Source organism: Lactuca serriola, chromosome 7 (genome assembly GCF_051521515.1).
Source record: "Lactuca serriola cultivar US96UC23 chromosome 7, Lser_US96UC23_V15, whole genome shotgun sequence".
In the NCBI taxonomy this organism is placed as follows: Eukaryota; Viridiplantae; Streptophyta; class Magnoliopsida; order Asterales; family Asteraceae; genus Lactuca; species Lactuca serriola.
The window spans coordinates 44356679-44378641 of NC_136414.1; the positions used below are offsets into that span (position 1 = coordinate 44356679).

General features: G+C 33.5%; 2 protein-coding genes across 2 annotated transcripts; both read left to right on the forward strand.

Moving 5' to 3' along the window:
* Window positions 1-9809: 9809 nt before the first annotated feature.
* Window positions 9810-10893, forward strand: LOC145063924 (25S rRNA (cytosine-C(5))-methyltransferase NSUN5-like). The gene is made up of 6 exons (XM_079011480.1): window positions 9810-9920; window positions 10061-10111; window positions 10194-10329; window positions 10420-10508; window positions 10584-10682; window positions 10848-10893. Exons 1-6 carry the CDS (start codon window positions 9810-9812, stop codon window positions 10851-10853), a joined length of 492 nt encoding a protein of 163 aa, XP_078867606.1. The 3' UTR covers window positions 10854-10893.
* Window positions 10894-11067: 174 nt separating this feature from the next.
* On the forward strand, window positions 11068-11763 carry LOC145062366 (bZIP transcription factor 29-like). The gene is made up of 2 exons (XM_079009979.1): window positions 11068-11547; window positions 11658-11763. Exons 1-2 carry the CDS (start codon window positions 11093-11095, stop codon window positions 11761-11763), a joined length of 561 nt encoding a protein of 186 aa, XP_078866105.1. The 5' UTR covers window positions 11068-11092.
* The last annotated feature ends 10200 nt before the right edge of the window (window positions 11764-21963 follow it).

The window sequence follows — 21963 nt, forward strand, 5'->3', positions numbered from 1 at the left end:
GAGGCAATAGTTGATGAGCAAACAACTTATAATGGAGATGCTCACTAGAAAAAGAAAAAGCATGTGCTAAGTATGAGATTTAAAAGTCTTAAATGATTAAAACATATGATGTGTAATTATGATGTTGCTAATGGTTATCAGTTATGTTATAAAAAAATGATAGTAGGAGACTTTTTGTTAAATGTTGTTCTGGTCAGTGCAAGTTTAGATTGCAGACTTCATGGATGAGTAAAGAACACTCTTTCCAGATTAAGTCCCTCACAGATAAGCATAAATGTGCAATAAATTTCAAATCAGGATCAGTTGTTAGCTATGCTTGGATTGATAGCCATTACACTACACATTTCTTACACAAACAAAAACTAAGTGTTAGGCTACTTAGGTTGAGGTTAAAAAGAAATTTGGTATAAAAGTAAGTATATGACAGTGTAAGAGAGCAAAGAAACATGCAATTCGTCTATGTGGAGGAATACTTGTGGAACACTATGCAAAGCTTTGGTCTTATTGTAAAGACATAAGAATATAAAATCCAAGGTTAACAATCAAAATGGATGTCAATAATATACTAGATGGTAAGACTTATTTTAGCAAGTTTTACATACTTTTTGAGGACCTAAAACAAGGCTGGAGAGGGAGTTGTAGAAGAGTAATAAATATGGATAGTTTTTCTTAAAGGGTTTATGTAGGGGAGAGTTAATATGTGTTGTAGGAAGGAATAGTAATAATCATATTTTCCTAATTGCAAGGGCATTGTGTGTGTGGAAAATAAAGAAAACTAGAAATGGTTTTTGGAAAAGCTTAAAGATGACTTAGGATTGGCAAATGGTTTTGGTATACATTGTTGTCAGATATGGTATGTCATATACTATCCAATTTCAGTTATACTAGCTATATGTTTCATTTTTATTCACTGGTGTACACTATAAGAAGATGTTTTAGAAGGCAAAAAAGGCCTCCACTGAACCTTTATTCAATACAACCATGAAGGAAATCCAACTGCTTAATCTTGCAACATTTGCATACCTTTTGGATAAGAACCCCAAATCATGGAGTAGAACATTCTTTGTTGAGGGATGGATGTGTGATGTTGTTGAAAATGGATAAACTGAGAGCTTTAATAGTGTGACTAGGGATGCAAGGAAAAATCCAACCATCATAATGTTGGAGGAAATTAGATTGTATATTATGGAGAGACTATTCAATTTGATTATCAAAGGTAGTTCATGGCCTGGCTATAAAACCTTTTCCAACAATTATACTCCCACTCAATAAGTTACAAAAAGCACAAAGGTATATTTTATACTTCAATGTCCTTATTGTAAATGTGTATACTAGTTTTTGTACATTGTTAAATAGGTAATGGCATGTTTTATCAAGTGGTCTAAACCATTTTGAAAAAATAACCTAGAAAAGTCATATGTTATGGATCTAAATAAGAAAACTTATACTTGCAGAACTAGTAACTTAATGACAATGGATGTGTACATTCAGTGGCAATGATCTCATATTTGAATAGAAATGTTGCTTCGTATGTGGATCCAATGTACTACGAAACCTTTTACAGGAACACGTATACGTATCCATTGCATGAGATGGATGGTAGCAATATGTTGGGCTTGACACACCTAACACAAGGCGATAAGGTGATTTGGCAATAGGCGCCGCACCCGGAATTAAATCAATCCGGAACTCCACTTGCCTCTCGGGAGGTACACCCGTCAAATCCTCGGGGAAAACATCGGGGAACTCACACACAAATGGAACATCGGAAATAGAACTCGACTTCTCAGTGGCAACTCTTCTATCCATCACATATGCTAGATAGCCCATACATTCCTGTTGTAAACTTTGTCTCGCCTTGGCGGCAGAATAGAAAGTTGATCCAGATCTGGTCCCCTCGCCATACACAATAAACACTCCCACACTAGGGTCTCGTATGGTCACCATTTGACGCTCACATTCAATCACAGCTCCAAACTGGCTCAACCAGTCCATGCCCACTATGACACAAACATCACTCATCGCTATCGGCACCAGATCTATAAGGAACTTAACACCGAAAATTTCCAACACACATCCCCGGAATGCATCGGTGGCAAAAACCGCATACTCGTCGACTATAGAAACCCTCAGTGGTCGACTCAACACCTCGCGTCTGACATTAATGTGATGACTAAAGGATAAAGATACAAAAGATCGACTCGCACTCGAGTCAAATAACACCAAAGCAGGCACAAAACTCACAAGAAAAGTACCTATATACAGCACAATGTAAGCATAAACAAATCTCGAAACAATACGTACCAGCAACAATATCAAGCGTTGCGCGGACCTCCTCCGCAGTCAAATAGAAAGCTCTTCCCCTCTTAGGGACGATTTCTAACCCCTTTGGGTTTAGGAAATTGACCCTTCACCTAGTTATTTTTATTCCACTCTTTGGTGTCATTGGGTGTGATACCATTAGAGGGATTCTGGTTTGGGTCCTCTCATCCAAACAACTTCATGGGGGATCAAGATCTCAAGCATGGAGACCAAGGGCTACATAAGAGGTATGTTTTCTTCATTGCTTTTATGTTTTTTAGGGTTAATGTAATTAGCATGAAGTCATAGATCCATTGGGTGCATGTACACTTAGGTATATCGTGGTTTCAATTATTCTGCTGCCTAGTTTAGAGTGTATTTGATGCATAGAAAACCCAACAACCTAGGTTGTTGGACCTCCTCAAAGGTTGTAATCCTTTGTGATCAGTTCAAGTGACCCCCTCTACCTTGGACATGGCTCAATAATGGTATAACAATGATGTTTGATTAGGTAACTAACTTGACTTAAATGTTTAATACTACATATTTAAATGATCTTTGTGGTCTAAGATGATACATGGACATTAATGCTACATCCAATCCTTAGGATGGCCCAAATATTCTCAAAATTGTTGTAACAATTTCATATTTGTTTCTATATTAGTTGGAGACTGCTTCTCTATTCATATAACAAAAACATGGCACATTAAATTACCTTAACCTAACATGTATCCCTTGTACATTTATAACATGATCATCACCCCAACATAATCACAAATCTTAAATATGTTCGTAAATTTATTCTTAATTTCAAGTTCTCCATTAGATTTGACGAATTTGGTATATCAAACACTCATTTGATATGATAGCATCGGTGATTTATACTACGTGATCTCTATAATGACTCAAGCTCTTGTTTCTTTCCGGTTTGTCACTTTGGCATCTCGATTTTCTATGTGACTAGGTTTCTAGTATTTACTGTCTTGCAATACTATTCCATGTAACAAAGAGAAGTCTTGTTTGTGGTTTTGATTTGTTAGTTATGTAAATATGCATGACTCCCTTTTAATGTTTCTAGTTATGTAGTTCTTGTTTTGTTTGACCATTATACACTCTTATATAGTCTTAGTTGTTTGAAATATTATGCAATTCATTAAGTATTATTCTCATTTTCTATAGTTTTTTCCTATATATACAAATCTAATGTGTTTACTGTTTACCAAGTTTTTACAATTTCAAGCTTATGTCAAAAAGTTGTTAGTTTATGCTATTAAATCTTTTCGATTGGTGTATATGCATTAACATGACCTATTTACGCCACAAGAAAACTCTCAACTTGATATTATTAGGGTTGCATAACATGGAGCTTAATGCACGATATGATCAATGTCTTGATGAAAACAACACTTTATAGGGAGTTATATATATGGAACATGCACCTAAGGGATACAATACATGAGACACCGAGAGTGTAAGTGCCCGTCCAAGGCATTATTGGTGCAACCTAAGCACTTGAGGTGCATGCATAAGCATGGGCCTTACATATCCCATCCTGAATAAACTGTAATTGTTCTTATTTATAAGTGGACGCGATCCTTATTTTACAACCATCTTGGATGATTACCAAATGTTTATTATGGTTCTAAAGTAAGCATTCTAAGTTGCCAAAGTCGTTCCATTCAAGTTACTATCAGGAGCACCAAGGTATAGGACCAGGATAATTTAAAATGCAACATCGATATGATGACTTTTAATTCATTCTTGATAAACGACATTTTTTTAGATTCCTTTTGCTTCGACCATTACTATCTTGTATCAATAAAATAAAAGAAACACTAAGTTAAATAAAATGGACCGTCATGAAATTTGAAATACAATGATTATGTCCTAAACAGTAAGAACATGCCTGAAATGCTATAATACACCACTAGTGTGAATACACGTTTTTACCAATATAATGGTATAAAACACCTAAATCTATATTAAGAACTCATTACAATTTCTTAAGCAAGATAAGGAAGTCTGTAATAATAAGAACATGTCTAAAATCCAAAACCCAATGAACACGTAGATAATCTAATTTTTCAGTACACATACATTATGCTTCAAAATAATTTTTAGGTTAACCCTATGTAACGTTTTCTTGAAAAATAACATTAAAAGTATAGCATTTTTGGACTTCCAAAATGCTAAATAACTATAGGATCTAACACAAAAAATCAAAGAAACTTGCTAAAATTAAAATAGATTTAAATACAAATATATAAATATGTCATTTGATCGAAAATTCACTAATTTTAATTATTTCAAATGTAGGACGAGAAAGAAGTTTCAAAGTGTTTGATGCAAATTAAATTTTACAGATTATATACGTGATCCCATTTTAAATTATGGTGGTCATTTTGATAGCTTCCAAAAATATAGGTTATTAACTCAAACACTCAATAACCATCGGGTCATTTTCATAAATATCCATATCATTCCTAATAAATAAATATTTTTTTTTTCGAATGTGACATTCTTATTTATTTTGCCACATGTAATTCTGTGGTTATTTTAAATTAATTTTTATTCCACGTGTCATTTTATGTTTTTTTTTTCATTTTATTAAATTGTAGATAATATTTTATATTTAATAATAAATGCATATCAATTTCATTAATGAACTTTACTTCTAATATCAAAATTAGCAAATTAAAGATTCATTAATTTTCTTTATTTATTTATCTAAATTATTTGTTTAAATTTAAAAGAGAAAATAAAACACATAAACTTTATAATTAAATAACTTTCTCACTTTTCTTATAAATTCATAATTTTCAAATGTTTAGAATTTTGTATTTAGTTTTTTTTAAATAAACTTATGTAATACATGAGTTTCACACCTATTTTTCTAATATATATTAGAGGTGTCATCGCCTCGATATACATCCAACGTTTTTGCCTTTTTGGATATAACTTATGATCCAATTGTCTGAATATTTCCAACATAACGAATCCAATTGACTATGATCAATCAATTCGATTTAATCTGATCAATTAGATATCGAATTGGATAGATTTTATATGTTGAATATCTACTATTAATGATCTAATAGCATTCAATTACGACTAACAAAAGTTACCATAAATTGAGACTCTGCTGAACTATTTCCGTTTTGACATATAAATATATGTATTAGTAAATTTATATTAATCGGAAAATTGGATTGTAATTTTTGAATAACATGAACAAGATTGATTTGCTTTTTATCCGATGTAGAGACCCATCGAAGAACTACCAATATTTATCAACCGGTTAAATTAAGAGGGTGTTTGGATAGGAAAAAAAGGTGCTTATTGCTTATTCTCACAATAAGCTAATTTGAGTGTTTGGATAAAATCCAGTTTATTAGGCTAAATAAGCTAATTTTAATAAGCATCTTTCCCCATGCTTATTGCTTATTCCCATCACAAATAAGCTATAAGCAATAAACTAAAAAAACTAATCCAAACACCCAAAGTCGGACCTATGTAAAAGGATAATGGATCCGTTAAAGTTATCCGTGTGATCGTTACGAATACGTGTTTCCCTTGAGATTTACACCTATGCTTTACATGGCCACCACGTGTCGTCGACAAACCCTCACTAGATACATGTCACCATCACTGCCCCGAATCATGAGGGAGCCAACTATGAACTACATACCATTTTTTCCACAATTAAAGAGAATAATGTCAGCCAAACCAACAATCAACAGAAGAAATGATGCATTTGAAAGGATTGCAAGACAAAGGTAGGTAAAAAAAATATTGTGCAGTGTGTAAACAAGTAGGAAATAATAATTTAACTTCTCCCTTTTCTTTCAAATTAATCTAAAAGTTACCAAATGGCCCCTCCTCTACAAAACCTTCTCAACTTAGGTCTAGAATTTACCTTTCAACCCCTGCCCCCAAGAGTCTATTCAATATAAGTCCAAATGATACCAAACACCCCTTGACTACTTAAAATCTTTACAAAATAAGTCCTGAAATTATACTTTAACCCCCAAAACTCCAAATCATGTCATTGGACTCCTCGAAACCAACACTTCGATAAATATTATGGGTTTTAGGGCTACTATTCATTTATTAATCTTTATCTATTTATTTATTAATAAACGAGATGTTACAATAACTTTTATTATACTTATTAATGAGGAATTAATGTCATATCCAATCCGTTCAGCTAACGACCCTCCATTAATCAAGGAAGTGGTAGGTGAGAGTAGACACCCATTCAACCGCCATTTTATAAGCAGTTTCCTTATACCCCCTATAGATCAACTTCGTAAATGAGGCCTACTAACGGTAAGATTGGACTCATCTTTATACGTATATAATATATATACATATTAATCTTTTAATATTATAATAGTATAAGGGTTGTATTTTAAACTTTTAAAACACTAGAGTTTTAGAATTTAATATTTCAAATTAAAAACTTTTCAATCAAATTTTAAATTCCAAAACTTGAGGGCAAATTTTGAAACTTTTCAAAACTTCTAGATCAAATTTCAAATAATAAAACTAATCACATAATTGTGCACATTATCTTAAATTTTGATCATTATCTTTTAATTGGATGAGGATATTAATTACCAAATCAGAAAATTCAAATTTAAACAGTTAAAACAATTTAAGGTAATGATCCTTATCTAATTTTTGGGCTGAAGGCCGAAAAAAATGCCATCAAATGAACCAACTCGTCAAGTCAGGGCATGGACCCGTCGAGTTCTGCTGCTAGAGAGCCAAAACCGATTTTGTTCCAGCTTTGGCAAAACACAATAGCATCAAATATAACAGAAAAAGACCCTAAGCTCTGATATCACTGATGGGCTTTGAGCATTACAACATTCCTATGGTGCACATGCAACCCTATTTGCTTTGGATCTAGGTTTTTATCAAGTTATACATGAAAATTAATTTTCCAAAGCAATAACCCTAATCTAGCATACAATTTTCATATTTAACAATTAAACAATAGATATAAGAATACATTTCTTGTTAGCTGGTAGTAACAAGCAATCATTTCCTTGATCTTGACCTTCAAGAGCTTAGTGCCTCAAGTGTTGCACCTCTAATAGAGTCACAAACACCACTTAGCAATGGATGAACAAGAGAGAGAGAGAGAGAGAAAGGTGGAGGCTACAAGGATTCGGCCATGGTTTCTTCTAGGGAATCAAGTGCCTATTTCAAGAGCCTTGGGGTTCCTTTTATAGTTGAGGTTGCTAGGGTTTTCAACTGAAAACCCTAATTCCCTTGCTTAGGCCCTAAGCAGTCCACATACCCCCAATGACAGGCTTTGGACGAAAACTCTATGGGCTCCCATAGATTTTCATCCACCCCTTATCAATAGGGTCCATTAGCCCAAAACAAAACTATCATTGATTTACATAATCAGTCACCGTTCTTTTAATCAGTCTCTTTTGATCACTAAATTAATTCCAAATTAATTTCTGATCAATACTAATTAAATAATATGATTTCTCAATTAATATATTATTCTTATAATATATTAATAAATCATTCATCAACCTCTTTTCTCATAATTCATCCTGTCAAGTTGCTATGGTGAAGGCAACCAAAAAGGACCATGCTACTATCGGGTCAAGTACATACCAATTATAGTTATGAGCTTAGACACTTAATCTAACAGTTTCTTTGTTGCATATGTCGATATATTGTGGATGGGCTAAGATGGTCATGCTTCATGTTGTAGGCCAAGATACCTGGGAGGTCCAGTCAGACTATAGGCCCAAGGGGGTGGTCCGACTATATTGTAGGACTTACGAGGTGGTCTAGTTAGATTGTAGGTTTGGGAGAGCGGTCCAAGCATCCTGTAGGCCTTGCGAGGTGGTCCAGGCAGACTAAAGGCTCATGTGTGCATGCATTGTATGTGTATTGTTGTGTGGAGTATTTTGTGGGAACTTACTAAAATTTTGCTTACAGTTGTGGAATTAAATGTTCCAGGTACTTTAGAGGACCGAGGAAAGGCGAAGGCATGATCATACACATAATCCTGTTGATTTATGTTTGAGAGATGGGATTGATACTTTGATTTTCATCTTTTTGATTTGAAACAATGTTTTGAATACTTTATGGATTCCATAGAAATATCTTTTAAAAATGAAAAATTTTACTATGGTTTTTGGGACATTACAGACGATGAAGGAAAAGTGGATCAGAACCAATGGAGCAAGGAGTGAAAGAAAACAAAGGGAAAGAAGGTAAAGGTAAAAAGGTAAAAATATGAATGAACTATGAAGATGGAACAAGATAAGAGGGTTGAAGTTAAGGATAGGGAAGAAAATAGTGGTGCAAAACCCAATGGAAATTGACTATGATATGTCTTTGATGTTATGTTATGAAGTACTTGTTATGTTTGGATTTATGTTTGGATATATGATGTTATGAATTTATGTTTCAATGTATAATGTTATGAACTAGGTTTCACGACAAGAAAAATAGCCTTTTACGACGCGCAAACAACGACACTCATTGATTTATGTTACACAATGGAGAGTGACGTTAAAAAAGTGTCATCTCTTCAAAAAATTTAAGGATTTAGGTCACGCATTATTGCGTGCCCTTAAATTAGCGTCATACGAGAAAAAATTAAAAACACGGAGGGCGCTGTATCTTAAATGGGCGTCCTCTATGAGTGTCGCTTTATAATTTTAATGAAAAGCGCGTTTAGTAGATAAGGGGAAAATGAAATCCCTAAAATTTTGAACACCCGCCTTCATTTTTATCCTCCTCTTTTGTTTCCTTCTTGCCCTAATTACGATCCTTTCTTCCCCCTCCATAGATTCGACTGCCGCCTTGCCTAGTTATCAACACTCCTTCCTTCGTTCCTCACTTGCCTTCTTCTCCTGACAATATCTCAAGAAGTACAACTCCGAAAGCGTACAAGTCGGACTTATGTGTCGGAACTCCGGTAGACTGAAATTCAGGCAACATGTAGCCTCGTGTGCCCTAAAATTTCACGAATCTTGAATTTGGCTTACTTGAATCTCGTTCCAAGCTGCTATCGGTTTCGCCACAGAGTTCCGCCGTTCCAAAAGCGCATATTTTCGCGTTGAGTGACTATGATTGGGTTACAATTATGCTTGAGCCGACGATTGGGTTACAATTATGCTTGAAAGTGTGAAGAACTTACATGCTCCATCTAATCATGTCATACTTCATGTTTGTATCACAAATATTGAAGGTCTATCCATTTCTTCTGACATATGGGTTTCAAAATTTGGGGTTTTTATGGGATTTGAAGTTATGGAGATGCAAGGTGCCCTCAAGGTGCTCGATGAAATGCCAGACTGTGTAAGTATATTTTTTTCATATTTGATTAGAAAAAGCGATAACAAAAATGCTTCCTCATCAACTCATCTTATGGGTTGTGCTTCTTTGTTTAAAACACGATTACAAATTGGGGAATCCTCCTCCTATCGCATCCTTCTCTAATTTCTTTCTTCTAATTTCTTTGTTTAATGATTTTTTCTAATTTCATATTGATTTCATCTCTTGTTTCTCTATTCACATATCTTCCAATCATCAAGGATGTATTGGAGATTGCTAATGTATTAAACAGCAAATGGAAGGTAAGTAATACCTCAAAAAACATATTTGATACCTGATCTTCATTCCATACTCACCATATATATTCGAATGTTATAATTTTTTTAATCTCCCGTTACTATTTATTTGAAATTTATTGCTTCTGTTATTCATTTTGTAACAGAGGCAAGTGGAATTAATGTACATAATCACCTATGACATTCTTTTCGGACAGGTATCTTCACTTTCTAGGATGCCATATCATATAATATTTTCTTTAAATTAATCATATACATAATTTTAACATTTCTTCATAGGATTCATCTCTAACAGGAGATCCAGAAAAGTACCTTATTTTGAGGAAAAGTCAACTACAGTCAGCTCTTGCAAAGATCTTATTAAAGAAGGGAGCAAAACGTATAGAAGATTTAATGTCCCAATATAAGATTCCCGGTTTGTTCTACCAATAACATTCCACTTTATTATTTATAATTTACACAACCATATTTATTAAACGAGATCTATGATTTATCATTTATGTAGCAGATGTTAAAAAACCTCGCTATGTTCGTGTCAATACTCTGAAATTGGATGTTGAAACTGCTGTGTCTGAATTAAGCAAAGATAATATGGTAACATTAATAAACATTATGGTATTTAATTTATCTTTTTTATTTTTCTGATTTTAGTTATAATAATCTTTATAGGTCGAGAAGGATGACATGATTCCCGATTTATTAGTGCTTCCACCAGCTACTGATTTGCACAATCATCCTTTGGTCACAAACGGAAGTGTATTTATGCAAGTAAGATTTAGTAATTTTTTTCATTTTGGTTTATTTTATTTCAGCCATAATTACTTTAATATATATATTTTTTTTAGGGTAAGGCAAGTTCCATGGTGGCAGTTGCCCTTGGGCCTAAACCAGGGTGGGAAACATTGTAACTAGAGTTCATGCATGGGTATGCAGGAATGATGATGGGCATGAGATGGGTTCGATCACCGAACCATTTACGTGGGTCCCACATGTTAAATCCAAGATCATCCTGTTCAATTGGGCATAGCATGACAGGGTTTGGCAAACACCAGTTGGTATAGACTCTGAAAAAACAGGAAACTAGCATACTAGGTATTGCATTGGGATAAAGCTGGCATACCTGAGCAACTAAAAGAGCCTCCGAAGGGGAAGTTGTTGACGATTTGTTTTCTGCTTATATGAATCTTGAAAATCTTGACACATTAAACTCTTCTGGAACTGACGATAAACAAGGAACTGAGAATCGTGAAGATTTAGATAGTCGAGCTAGTGGAACAAAAACAAATGGAGGTGATAGCAGTGATAATGAAGCTACAAGTAGTGTTAATGATAAAGGGATTAAACGGAGTGCAGGTGGAGACATTGCTCCAACAACAAGGCATTATAGAAGTGTGTCAATGGATAGTTTTATGGGGAGGATGAACTTTGCTGATGAATCACCTAAGCTTCCTCCTTCTCCTGGAGGGCATATTGGTCAATTATGCCCAAATAATTCAATCGACTCAAATTCAAATACAAATACGTTTAGTTTGGAGTTTGGAAATGGTGAGTTTACAGGGGCTGAGCTCAAGAAAATCATGGCTAATGAGAAACTTGCAGAGATTGCTTTATCTGATCCCAAACGAGCCAAAAGGTATGTAGCTTTTTTCAAATTCATTAATATTTACATTATAATTGGAGAAATCTGAATATTTATTTTGATATTTGAATAAACAAATATATTTTTTATGTGATATGTTTTAGGATTTTGGCAAATCGACAATCTGCTGCAAGATCAAAAGAGAGGAAAATGCGTTACATTACAGAATTGGAGCACAAGGTTCAAACTTTACAGACTGAAGCAACCTAATCAACAAACAAAAATCTCACTACCATCCTTAAGTATTATATCATTATACAATACATGACTAAAAATTACACTTTTCATGAAATCGACTCAATGTACATCACCATGCTCAGAACCACTGAATTCTTGGGTAAAACCACATCATCAAGGTATGTGTTTTACATCTAATTTCACCTATGATATTTCAATTTTTTTTAGTTATAAATGATCAAATTTAAAGATTTCTCTGTTCGGATCTTCTAATTTCTCATTTCTACTGGTAATCTCTTATCCCTTCTTTCATTTTGTGTTGTTCAGATCTTCTAATTTCTCACATTCTAGCCCTATTTAATATCGTTAGTGTTATCCAATTTCAGCTTCAGTTGGTCTGATCTATTTGTTTTGTGTTTAATTAATGGATGTGGTTTACTTAGTTAATTGAATTTTAGTTAAATCGCAATGGAAGGATTATGTCTCACAGTTGTAGATTGAGATAAGAATTTTTAAGAAAAAAAATCAAAACAAAGCCTTAAATCGTTAAATTAAGGCTTAAATAAATTTGAGAAAAAGTGGATTTATGTTCGATAAATGTCACATAGAGTTCAAATATGTTCATTAACACAGATCTATTTCATCCGATTGACTATTTGTTTATTGCTACGCAAACCTGATTATCAAATTCATTTACATATATGATTATAAAAAAATTCATATGATTTTTCCTTCAGCTTCATGGAGTAGAAGCTATGTGTGTTGAGCTTATGCAATTACATGCTGGTATTAAGGAGTTGACTTCTACTCGCCAAAAAATTACTAGTCAAGTTCAGGGTATGACTCAAGATCTTGCTGGAGCTACTGTTGACCGGGTCTGGAACGAAATCGCAGCGCCGTGACGCCGAATCCGAACCAGCCCTCGCGTGTTTGGCTTCCAAGTGGATTAAGGGTAAAATGGTAACTGTCATTCCTTGAAGAGATGGAATGAAAAAATAAGGGTCTCATATGGTATGGAATGACATTCCTTCGTTAATGGTTTTTTCCTTTCCAGTTTATCAACCAAGCAACATTTTTTACTTCTAACTTTATCAAAATGTTATTTTAAATCATAGCATTTATTAAAGTGTTGGTTGACTTTTTATTGATATCTCTACTTCTAACTTTATCTTTAGCCTTTAATATAGTAGTGGCATGATTTAATATGTGTTTTATACAGAAGCGGGATAATTTGGGAGAAAGGGTTATGTCTTTAGCTTTTGATGTTATATCTCGACTTCTAGAAATAGCCCCAGTGAGTTTTCATTCTATTCCTTCTTATAAATGAATTATAATCATCTGGAAACAGGGATGGAGACTTGTTTCACCACTTTTCATCTTTGCTGTAGTCTGCAATTTTTCCAGCAATAGTAATGAATGAAAAGGTTTGATAGTTATTGCTTTATATTTTTGTTTGTTATTATTATAAGTATTATGATGGTTGTTTATTGAAAATGCATTTGCATCAAAATCCTAACTGCAAGTAAGTAATGTTTACATTGAAATAATTTCTTCTTTAGGAGTAGGATATTATGGAGTGGGAGGAAGATTCTGATGAGTACATAAGAAAAAATCTCCCTTATGAACTGGTATGCACTTGTTCAAATTGTTTATTGGTTATACGAATTCAACCAACAGTAACTAATTGTGAGCCTGTGAAGTATTCTGATGGTCAACAACATGTAAATGAAGAAGAGGTTGTTGGTGAGGCATTTGAAGATTCTGTTTTGCAAAAACTTCAAAAGGTTTGACTAATTGACTTTCACTTCAATGTATCTTTAATTCTTGATTTTCCTTTTTGACAGAATAACTTATTCCTTTTTTTGCAGGGTATTGAGAGACAAAAATGAGTTTTTGCAGAATATCTAGAATTAAAATTTCAATATTGCTACTAGAATATGAGTACATTGATTATGTTATGACAGAAAGATTGGTGACAAAATATCTAGAATTTAAATTCCAACATAACACATGAAAGGAGAACAAGAAGGATGTTTATATAGAAGAACTGTTGTCGATTTCAATAAGTAAGAATATCGTGAATATGGGTAGCTACTTTTTTATTTTTATTTTTTAAATTTTGTTACAGATTAATGAATGGGAAATGGATTGTGGATGACAATTTAGAATATAGTGGCCATACAAGGGTAACCATTTTGAAATGTTATAAGTTTTTTTTTAATATTTATATTATTGTTATTATTACTTTTAAATATTTGCTTTAATGTTTGAATTAACTTTTTTCTTTCTTTGTTTTCATTTTTGGTTGAATTGTTTATATTCTGCAGCATATGAGTGATTTTAATTATCCAAGATTAGCTTACTTTGTTGCTGCAACATCTGGTTCAAACAAAGTACAATGCCAAAAAGTGCTTGAAGAGCTAGATGTAAGTCACATTTAATGTTCCATAAAGGTTTTCTGCTTCTTTTTGCCCAAAAAAGTTTCTCAAATACTTGGTTCTCATTTTTTCATTATATTCAATCTAGGTTTACAAACAATTGAGATTTAGTCTTGAGTTATTAAAGAAAGAAATGGAGATACAAAGGATTCTGATTACCCCTTCCTATACAATGTTTTTTTTTGTTTCTATGTGTTTTGTGCATCAGGTAAAGTTGATGGAAGAAAGGAATATGAAGCCACTTGAATATAAAGGCAAGATGCAACTTTACTTAGTTTGATGTACATAGTAGATTAGATGCAAATTTATATATTGTAAGAAATAGAATTGTATGACATTAAATTTATGCAATGGATTCTATTTTTTGTATATGATATTTTATTTTCTATTATGAAACATTAAATACAAATTTAATTTGAAAATTAGTAAATCTATAAAGAATATTTTTTTTTTAAAACATTTATAATTATGATACGCAAAAATGTGTGTCATCTTCATTTATGACATGGCCTTTCTTGACAGAGGCTTTCTTGATACGCATTGCGTGTCATTAACACGCGCGTCGTAAGGTTACGACACGCGAATGCGTATCGTCTTCCTTTATGACAGGGCCTTCCTTGATACGCATTGCGTGTCGTAACCGCGCGTCGTAAATGCGCGTCGTCTCTCTTTATGACAGGGCCTTCCTTGACACGCATTTGCGCGTCGTCTGAGCGTTTTTCGACGCGCAATGAGCGTCGTAAAAGGCCTTTTTTCTAGTAGTGTTTGTTTGTTTAAAAAACATTTATACTTTTGACGGGATGTAGTGTAATGTCCGCATTTTTCGTTAGACAAATCGCGGATAAACCCTCGTTTACATTATCAAATTAATGTAAATTGTATTATAAATAAATTAATAAATGAAAATTTTTCTTACATGTTATGTGTTTACAACGTGTTCTATGTATATAATACTATATTTTTGTTATACGAAAAAATATTATAACAACATGATGTTTGTATAAAAATACAGTTAAAAACATAACAAAAAATCTTTAAAAAAACAATTAAAAATAAAAGCATATTCAAGATAAATCATATAAACGAAAGTCGTAGTATTCGTCAATACAAAATTTTCAATATAAATAACACCAAAATCTGACTTCGTATGAGAAAGTTATGATTTTTCAAAGTTTTGGTGCGACACGATATAACAATGTCCTACACAAAAATCGAAATGAAAATTGATTGGTTGTTATCCAAAACAATCTAAACAAAATTCAAAGTTCTTGTAAATGCGAAACCTTTTATTTAAAGAACGTCAAAAACAAAGTTCATATGAAGATGTTATGAATTTTATACGGTCTTTGCAATATAATCTTCATAGACAGTGAATTTAAAATGAAATAAAAATTAGCCTACAAAGTCTAAATGGAAGTTGTAGTACTCTAAAATACCTACGTGTGGATATAAATAACATCGAAAACAAAAGTCATATGCAAAAGTTATGAATATTAGAAGATTGGAAACTTTACCTGTGAATGCAATGATGTGTCACCGCCCGGAGGGTGCCACGTGGCCTTGTCGGGCGAGCACCTCCTTCAGCAGACTAAGCGATATGGATCACTAGAATGACGACACATTGTAGAAAAAATGAGAAGAGTTGCGTCGATGAGGCGCGACGCGACTCTGGCTTAGTTTGCAGTGTGTCCCTTTTTCTAGCCTATAAATACGTCCGAGTTTTTGGTCATTTGCACCCCAATTCCTTTCTAAAACTCTCCCAAATATTCTTGGAACCCTGAATCCTGACTGTAGGTATTCTTAAGTGTTAGCAGCGAAGTTCTGGAGCATCAGACAGCCCAGAGAAATAGAGCTTTCGGTTTCGGAGTTATGCTTGCGCAATTACCAGTTTCTTTAGTACCTTCAGTGGTTCCTATCCCTGTCATGTTCCTTGGATTATTTACAAGTGGTATTCAAGCTCTTATTTTTGCAACTTTAGCTGCGGCTTATATAGGTGAATCCATGGAGGGCCACCATTGACTAGTTTTCTAAATAGTCTTTTTTTAGTTTAACCTAAGGCAATGTTGTGTGACTAAAAAAATTGACTTAGGGAATGAAAATACCCAACTACACTATATATGATCTAGAGTAATAGAAAAAAAGATTACAATAAAGATTACAATATTGATATTAGAGTAGAGGATAAAAAAAAAAGGAAAGAGATCTCAAAGATCTTTTTCCTAAAATTCTTGTTTGGTGCATTTATATCATAATCATACTTTCCCCTCAATGAATATTGGGTTTAGATTGGTAATCGAATCCGAATATGAACTATTTGGAGTCGTAATTTGACGAAGAAGTCTTGTACGATGTGTGATTAAATAAAAAAAGGATGTTCTAGAGAACGATTCCCCCTTTTCAGTTGATTTTATTCAACGATTGACCAAACGAAAATATTAATAAATAATAAATTGTACGAACTTAGATCAATCAAATCAATTTATATGCAACGATTCGCTAGAAAACTCTCTAAGTTAAGTTGCACTTACTATGCTTTAAGTGTCACTTATATGTAACGTCCCAAAAAATACCGGTAAATTTTTTTATTTTTAAAACACAAGAACCATACAATAATTTGATCAAAAACTGTAACGACCCATTTTTTTTTAATATAAATAAAAAATAAAACCAGTCATTACCCTTTTAAAAATATAATTAAAGTTTTCAAAAAACATTCAACCTCTTTTATAAAATAATATTTTTAAAAACATTGCGGAAGGAGAAAACATCTCAGGTTTAAAAACATAACGTCAAGGTTGTAAAAATCTGTAACACCGGAAATTTTCAAAACAAATTTCTCATTTAAAATCACATAATTCTCATAACACATTTCACAAAAATCTTATTTATTAAATTTACAATTCACAACTCCATAATTGTTTGATTAAAATCCAGGATCCTCAAAAGCATAACTCTTTCACTAGTGTGTACAATCAAGTCGGTGCCTTCCCGCGATCCTGAGAAAACCTGAAACACATAACACATAACACGGTAAGCACGAAGCTTAGTGAGTTCCCCAAAATACCACACACACAACTCATTAGCCACTGGAGGCTATATCACTGTAAGACCCTTCAGTCAATGTGTCTCATTGGGACCTTCCAGTCCTACGGTTCGTTGGACCCTCTAGTTCGGTTTGTAAAGCTCCGCATAACATAAATCACAAAGACATAATGCACAACATGATTCACAAAACATAAGGCAGGATAACATGATACTCAATATAAGCACATAAGACCCTCCGGTCACACATCAGTACCACTCTAGTAAAGTATAGTGAGAAGACTCACCTAGTAAGCAGCAAGCAATTATCCTCAAACTCGAATCTCGAGCTAGCTACTGCCTAACACATAGGGTAAATATCTCTAATTAATACTCGATTCTCGACTCTCAATAACCAAATGTTATTCTTCTCTATCCAACTCTCGAATTGGGTAAAAGACCATTTTACCCCTCCATGGTCTCCAATACTCATGTTGACCAAACCCTAAAGTCAACAGAAGTCAAAATCAAGTAAACAATCCATGTTTGAACCGAATCGTCGAGTGCACTCTCACGACTCGTCGAGTCCCCTCGTTTCCTCAGAAGTCTCATGAAAGTCCAGCTCAACTCGTCGAGTTGACCCCTAACTCGCCAAGTTATCGCACAATCAAACCCATCGGGACAAACCCTCACCGACTCGTCGAGTCAGGCCATGGAATCGGCGAGTCCCTTCGATCAGATTCCTCATTTAGACGATTTAAGGCAGATCTATCACTCCAAACACTAGATATCCCATTCTAAGGGGCGATTGTCACATAAAGTTGCAAGCTTTACGTTCAAACATGGCATATAAGGCTCATAATGCCAATACATACTCCAACAAGGCACCAAAACACAATAAATCTTTAAGTGACTGAATAAAGCTTGAGCCTTTGGACCCTCTAGACCTCACAAGTTCCATATCTGAAGTCTAGACCTAGAAAGGGACTCCATGTACTCATATCTCAACAAAAAGGTGATAGAAAGCCTTATTCATCAAAACATGAGATCTAATCACCACAAGGAGAAAGGTGGGAACTTTTTACCTTCTCCAAAAGCTCTTGGACGAAATAACACTGATCCACTGGCCCTTTTCTTGTTCCTTGATGACTCCTTCCCTCTTCTTCAAAAGAAATGTACCATAAGACCCCAAAATTGGCTCCTTTCTCACTCTCTAGCTCAAAAGGATGTTAGGGTTTACTCTCAGTGAAGGTGAGCCAAAAATGAGGCTATAAGTTCCCTTATATAGGCCCCAACCCCCGAGAAATTAGGGTTTCTCTGTCCAACACCTAATTGGCGAGTCAGCTCTCTAACTCGTCGAGTCCACTCATTAATTCCACGTTGGCAACTCGTCCTTACTCGGCGAATCGGACTCACGACTCATCGAGTCACTCTATAAGCCTCAAGGTTAAACACACATTAATGTATCCGAAAGTCCGGATGTTACAAAATCGCCCGACGTAAGAATAGCGGTCGACTGACGATAAGCGATTAATCAGACTCGGCGGGGATTAATTGGCGATTAATCGGGGACCCTAAATTATTAATATAATTATTTAAAAATTAATATTTCCTAAAAAATTAAGTATTTGAAAATTTTAAATTTTAAAATTTTGAATTTTTAAAAATTTTAGTATAATATTTTAAAATTTAAAAGCATAAAAATTTAAAAATTTAAAATTTTGGTAATATTTGAAAATTATTTTTTTTGAATTTTTTGAATATTTCCCGCCTATGACCGTCGAGGATCGCCAAGGCCTGCCAAGCCCGAGTTTGACCGATTTTAACCAATTTCCGCTAAGCACTCTAATCGTAATCAGTTCGAGGTCGCCAAGTGATTTAATCGCTGATTAATCGGCCGCCAAGGCCGATCTATGCAACACGGCATAAAGTAGTAATTTTCATAAGAGTCTTCGAGAGAATGTCGTTTGTAGTTACTCCAGTCTTTTTCCCTTATCAATACCTGACGATCCTAAAAAATGTTAAATATGATGGATTTTACATGTAATAATGCAAAAAATACCTTAAACTCTTAAGGATACATGCAACCTAATTGGATCTATGTCATAACTCTATTGAAACAACATACTATTGAACAATAATAGTCTAACCCTAATAGAAATCGAAATCCACAAGTATAATTACATATCTTTGATTTGTTATTGTAAACAAACCCTTTGACCAATCCAATAATCTCTTGAAAATTAGCTTCAACTATATGCAAGCCTCTAATGGTTCACACCCACAACACAAAGAACTCTAGAAGATTTAGGAGAGAGAGAGAGAGAGAAAGAGGAGAGGTATCAAATTTTCGGCTATGGTCTCTTAGAAAAGCATGACCGAAAATTCCAAGTGTGGGGTTGTATTTATAGCTGATTAGAAAACATATTTTGAACATAAAATAACATTATTTCAAATAAGTTAATTATGTAGTTCCTTGATTATCTACATGAAGGCTTCCAAAAGACTCCAAGAGGAGCCTTAAAACCGTCCCACAAAGGAGGGTTCTAGAACATGTCCTCTGTTCAACTTTTGAATAATTACAATTATAGTCCTTCAACTTTTAATAATTCTACTTAACCCAAAATTAATTATAATTAATTCTAAATTAATTATAATTATTCCTAACTAATATATTAGTCATATAATATATTAATAAAACATTTATCACTCTCAAAGATCAATCTAAGCAATTTTTTGGTTATGAGGGCAGCCTAAAAAAAGATTTTACTTTTATTCATCAACATTATACCAATTTAGTTAGGACCTCAGACACCTTACTCAAACAGTTTTCCACTTGGATAAGTCACTAACTATAATTGCTCATACAACTCCGGATAACCAGTAAATAGTGTTTTCAAGACACTACCAGACTATGTTGGTCCTAAGACAAGCGATCAATTATTCCTTCGTTCTTTCTAATATCGTATGAACATGAGACATGTATTAAAATCAATCTCTTGTCCAAGATTCTGTTTCCCGATAATCTCATTTTATGATGAAGTCATTAGACTACCAATTGAACACATCAATCTAGTCATGGTTGGGTCCATCACTATAATGTCAGCATCAAAATACCGAGGGCCCCAAAGATATCACTTTTCCTAGATTCGAAAAAGAAAAAAATGACCATTGTGGAGTGCAATTCCAAGTTTCACAAACTATTGAACTTTGCTAAAATATTAGCACCATACGAAGCCATAAATATTAATCTATGTTAGTAGGTTTCTATGGAGTTACAAATTGAATATTTGAGAACCCACAACCTTGGATCTAGCAATGAGAAAATCAAGGAAAGTTGAAAAGATAATGGAAGGTTGAAAAGATCGTGGAAGAAAGAGACAAAGAAAGATGGAAATTCAAGGCAACAAAAGGAAGTTTGAAGGCGAGTCTTGAGACAAGAGTATTATTGAATTCAAGAAGACAATGTTTGAAGGGAAAAGCAAGAGTTGTGATAGTCATGCTAAGACAAAATTTACGTGTTTCAAAATAGGCAAGATCAATTGGTTTGATCTTCCCATATGAAAAGAACCTTAAGCTCTTAGATGCCTACTTCCAATGAAGCTCGTACATTTCATCAGGATATATTATACTTTAGAGACATTTTGATGAAGCACTAGATGCTTGCTTGCTCAGGAGGCTATTCAACAATGGTTTCTGGTAAATAAAATTTTCATGTTTGATAATTTGTATTACATATATATGACATGAGACAACTAGATGTTTACATTGTATGTTACATGAGGAAAATTTTCCTCAAAGTCTATATTTTAAGTAAAAGGGACCGATTAATCTGACAATCATGTACTTTGTTGTCCATAAATAATGTTATCTTAAAATATCTATTATGTCATAATACGCTTGATTTTAAGAGAAAACCAACTAAGTGGAAAACTTTGTTGTTTTCATGGACTGTATTTATGTATACATCATTTTGAACCATTCATCAGATAAAATGTAAAAGATGTTTAATGTGAACATTTTATCTAGATTCTCATAATACATACATAAAATCTATATTTCGTAGTAAGAATTCGAGATTCTTGTTAGATACCCGAATGCGTAGTGGTTTTTTGTTGTGCATATGCAAACCAACACACAATACCTTTAAGATATGTTTTGTATAATGTGGTTCTTAAAATTCTCCATGATCTACCTAATTCCTATTCGTTTCTTGTAAGAAGATATCTTTTCTTAATTACTCATCATTTTATGTATCAAACAATTTTCTCCTTGATGGGTTGTGGAAGACATTCTCCACATATACATTTGATAATGTGAGACTTGCATAAGTAGGACGTCATATGCAAGAGTTGAATCTGGATCCTTAATCAAGACAACTTATAAGAAACTTTCCTATACTGTAACTAGTATGTTGTCTTATCATCGTCTTTAATTTGGAAACATTTAAGAATGTACAAAACATACCCTAAGATATTAACTCCAAATGATAACAAAATCGTGATTACTAATAACAATACATACAATAAAACAATAGTTTGGATTATAGACCAAATTTACACTAACTATTTTTTGGACTAAAGATGTTACAAAAAAACAAATCACATGAAACAAACATGCAATTTACTCTAAAAAATATAATCCTACAAACCAAAAACTCACTTTTATTTCTCTCATAAGAACCGGTTCAAATTATTAATACGACCCAACCGGGTGTTTTTACGGTTTTCTTGGACCGGACAAAGAGGCCTTTGAATCTTTGATGGCTGTGGGC

Coding starts and splice junctions, on each gene's coding strand:
- LOC145062366 (XM_079009979.1), top strand. CDS start 11,093: ATGAATCTTGAAAATCTTGACACATTAAACTCTTCTGGAACTGACGAT. Junction 11,548..11,657: donor GATCCCAAACGAGCCAAAAG/GTATGTAGCTTT, acceptor GATATGTTTTAG/GATTTTGGCAAATCGACAAT.
- LOC145063924 (XM_079011480.1), top strand. CDS start 9,810: ATGATTTTTTCTAATTTCATATTGATTTCATCTCTTGTTTCTCTATTC. Junction 9,921..10,060: donor TATTAAACAGCAAATGGAAG/GTAAGTAATACC, acceptor ATTTTGTAACAG/AGGCAAGTGGAATTAATGTA. Junction 10,509..10,583: donor AATTAAGCAAAGATAATATG/GTAACATTAATA, acceptor TAATCTTTATAG/GTCGAGAAGGATGACATGAT.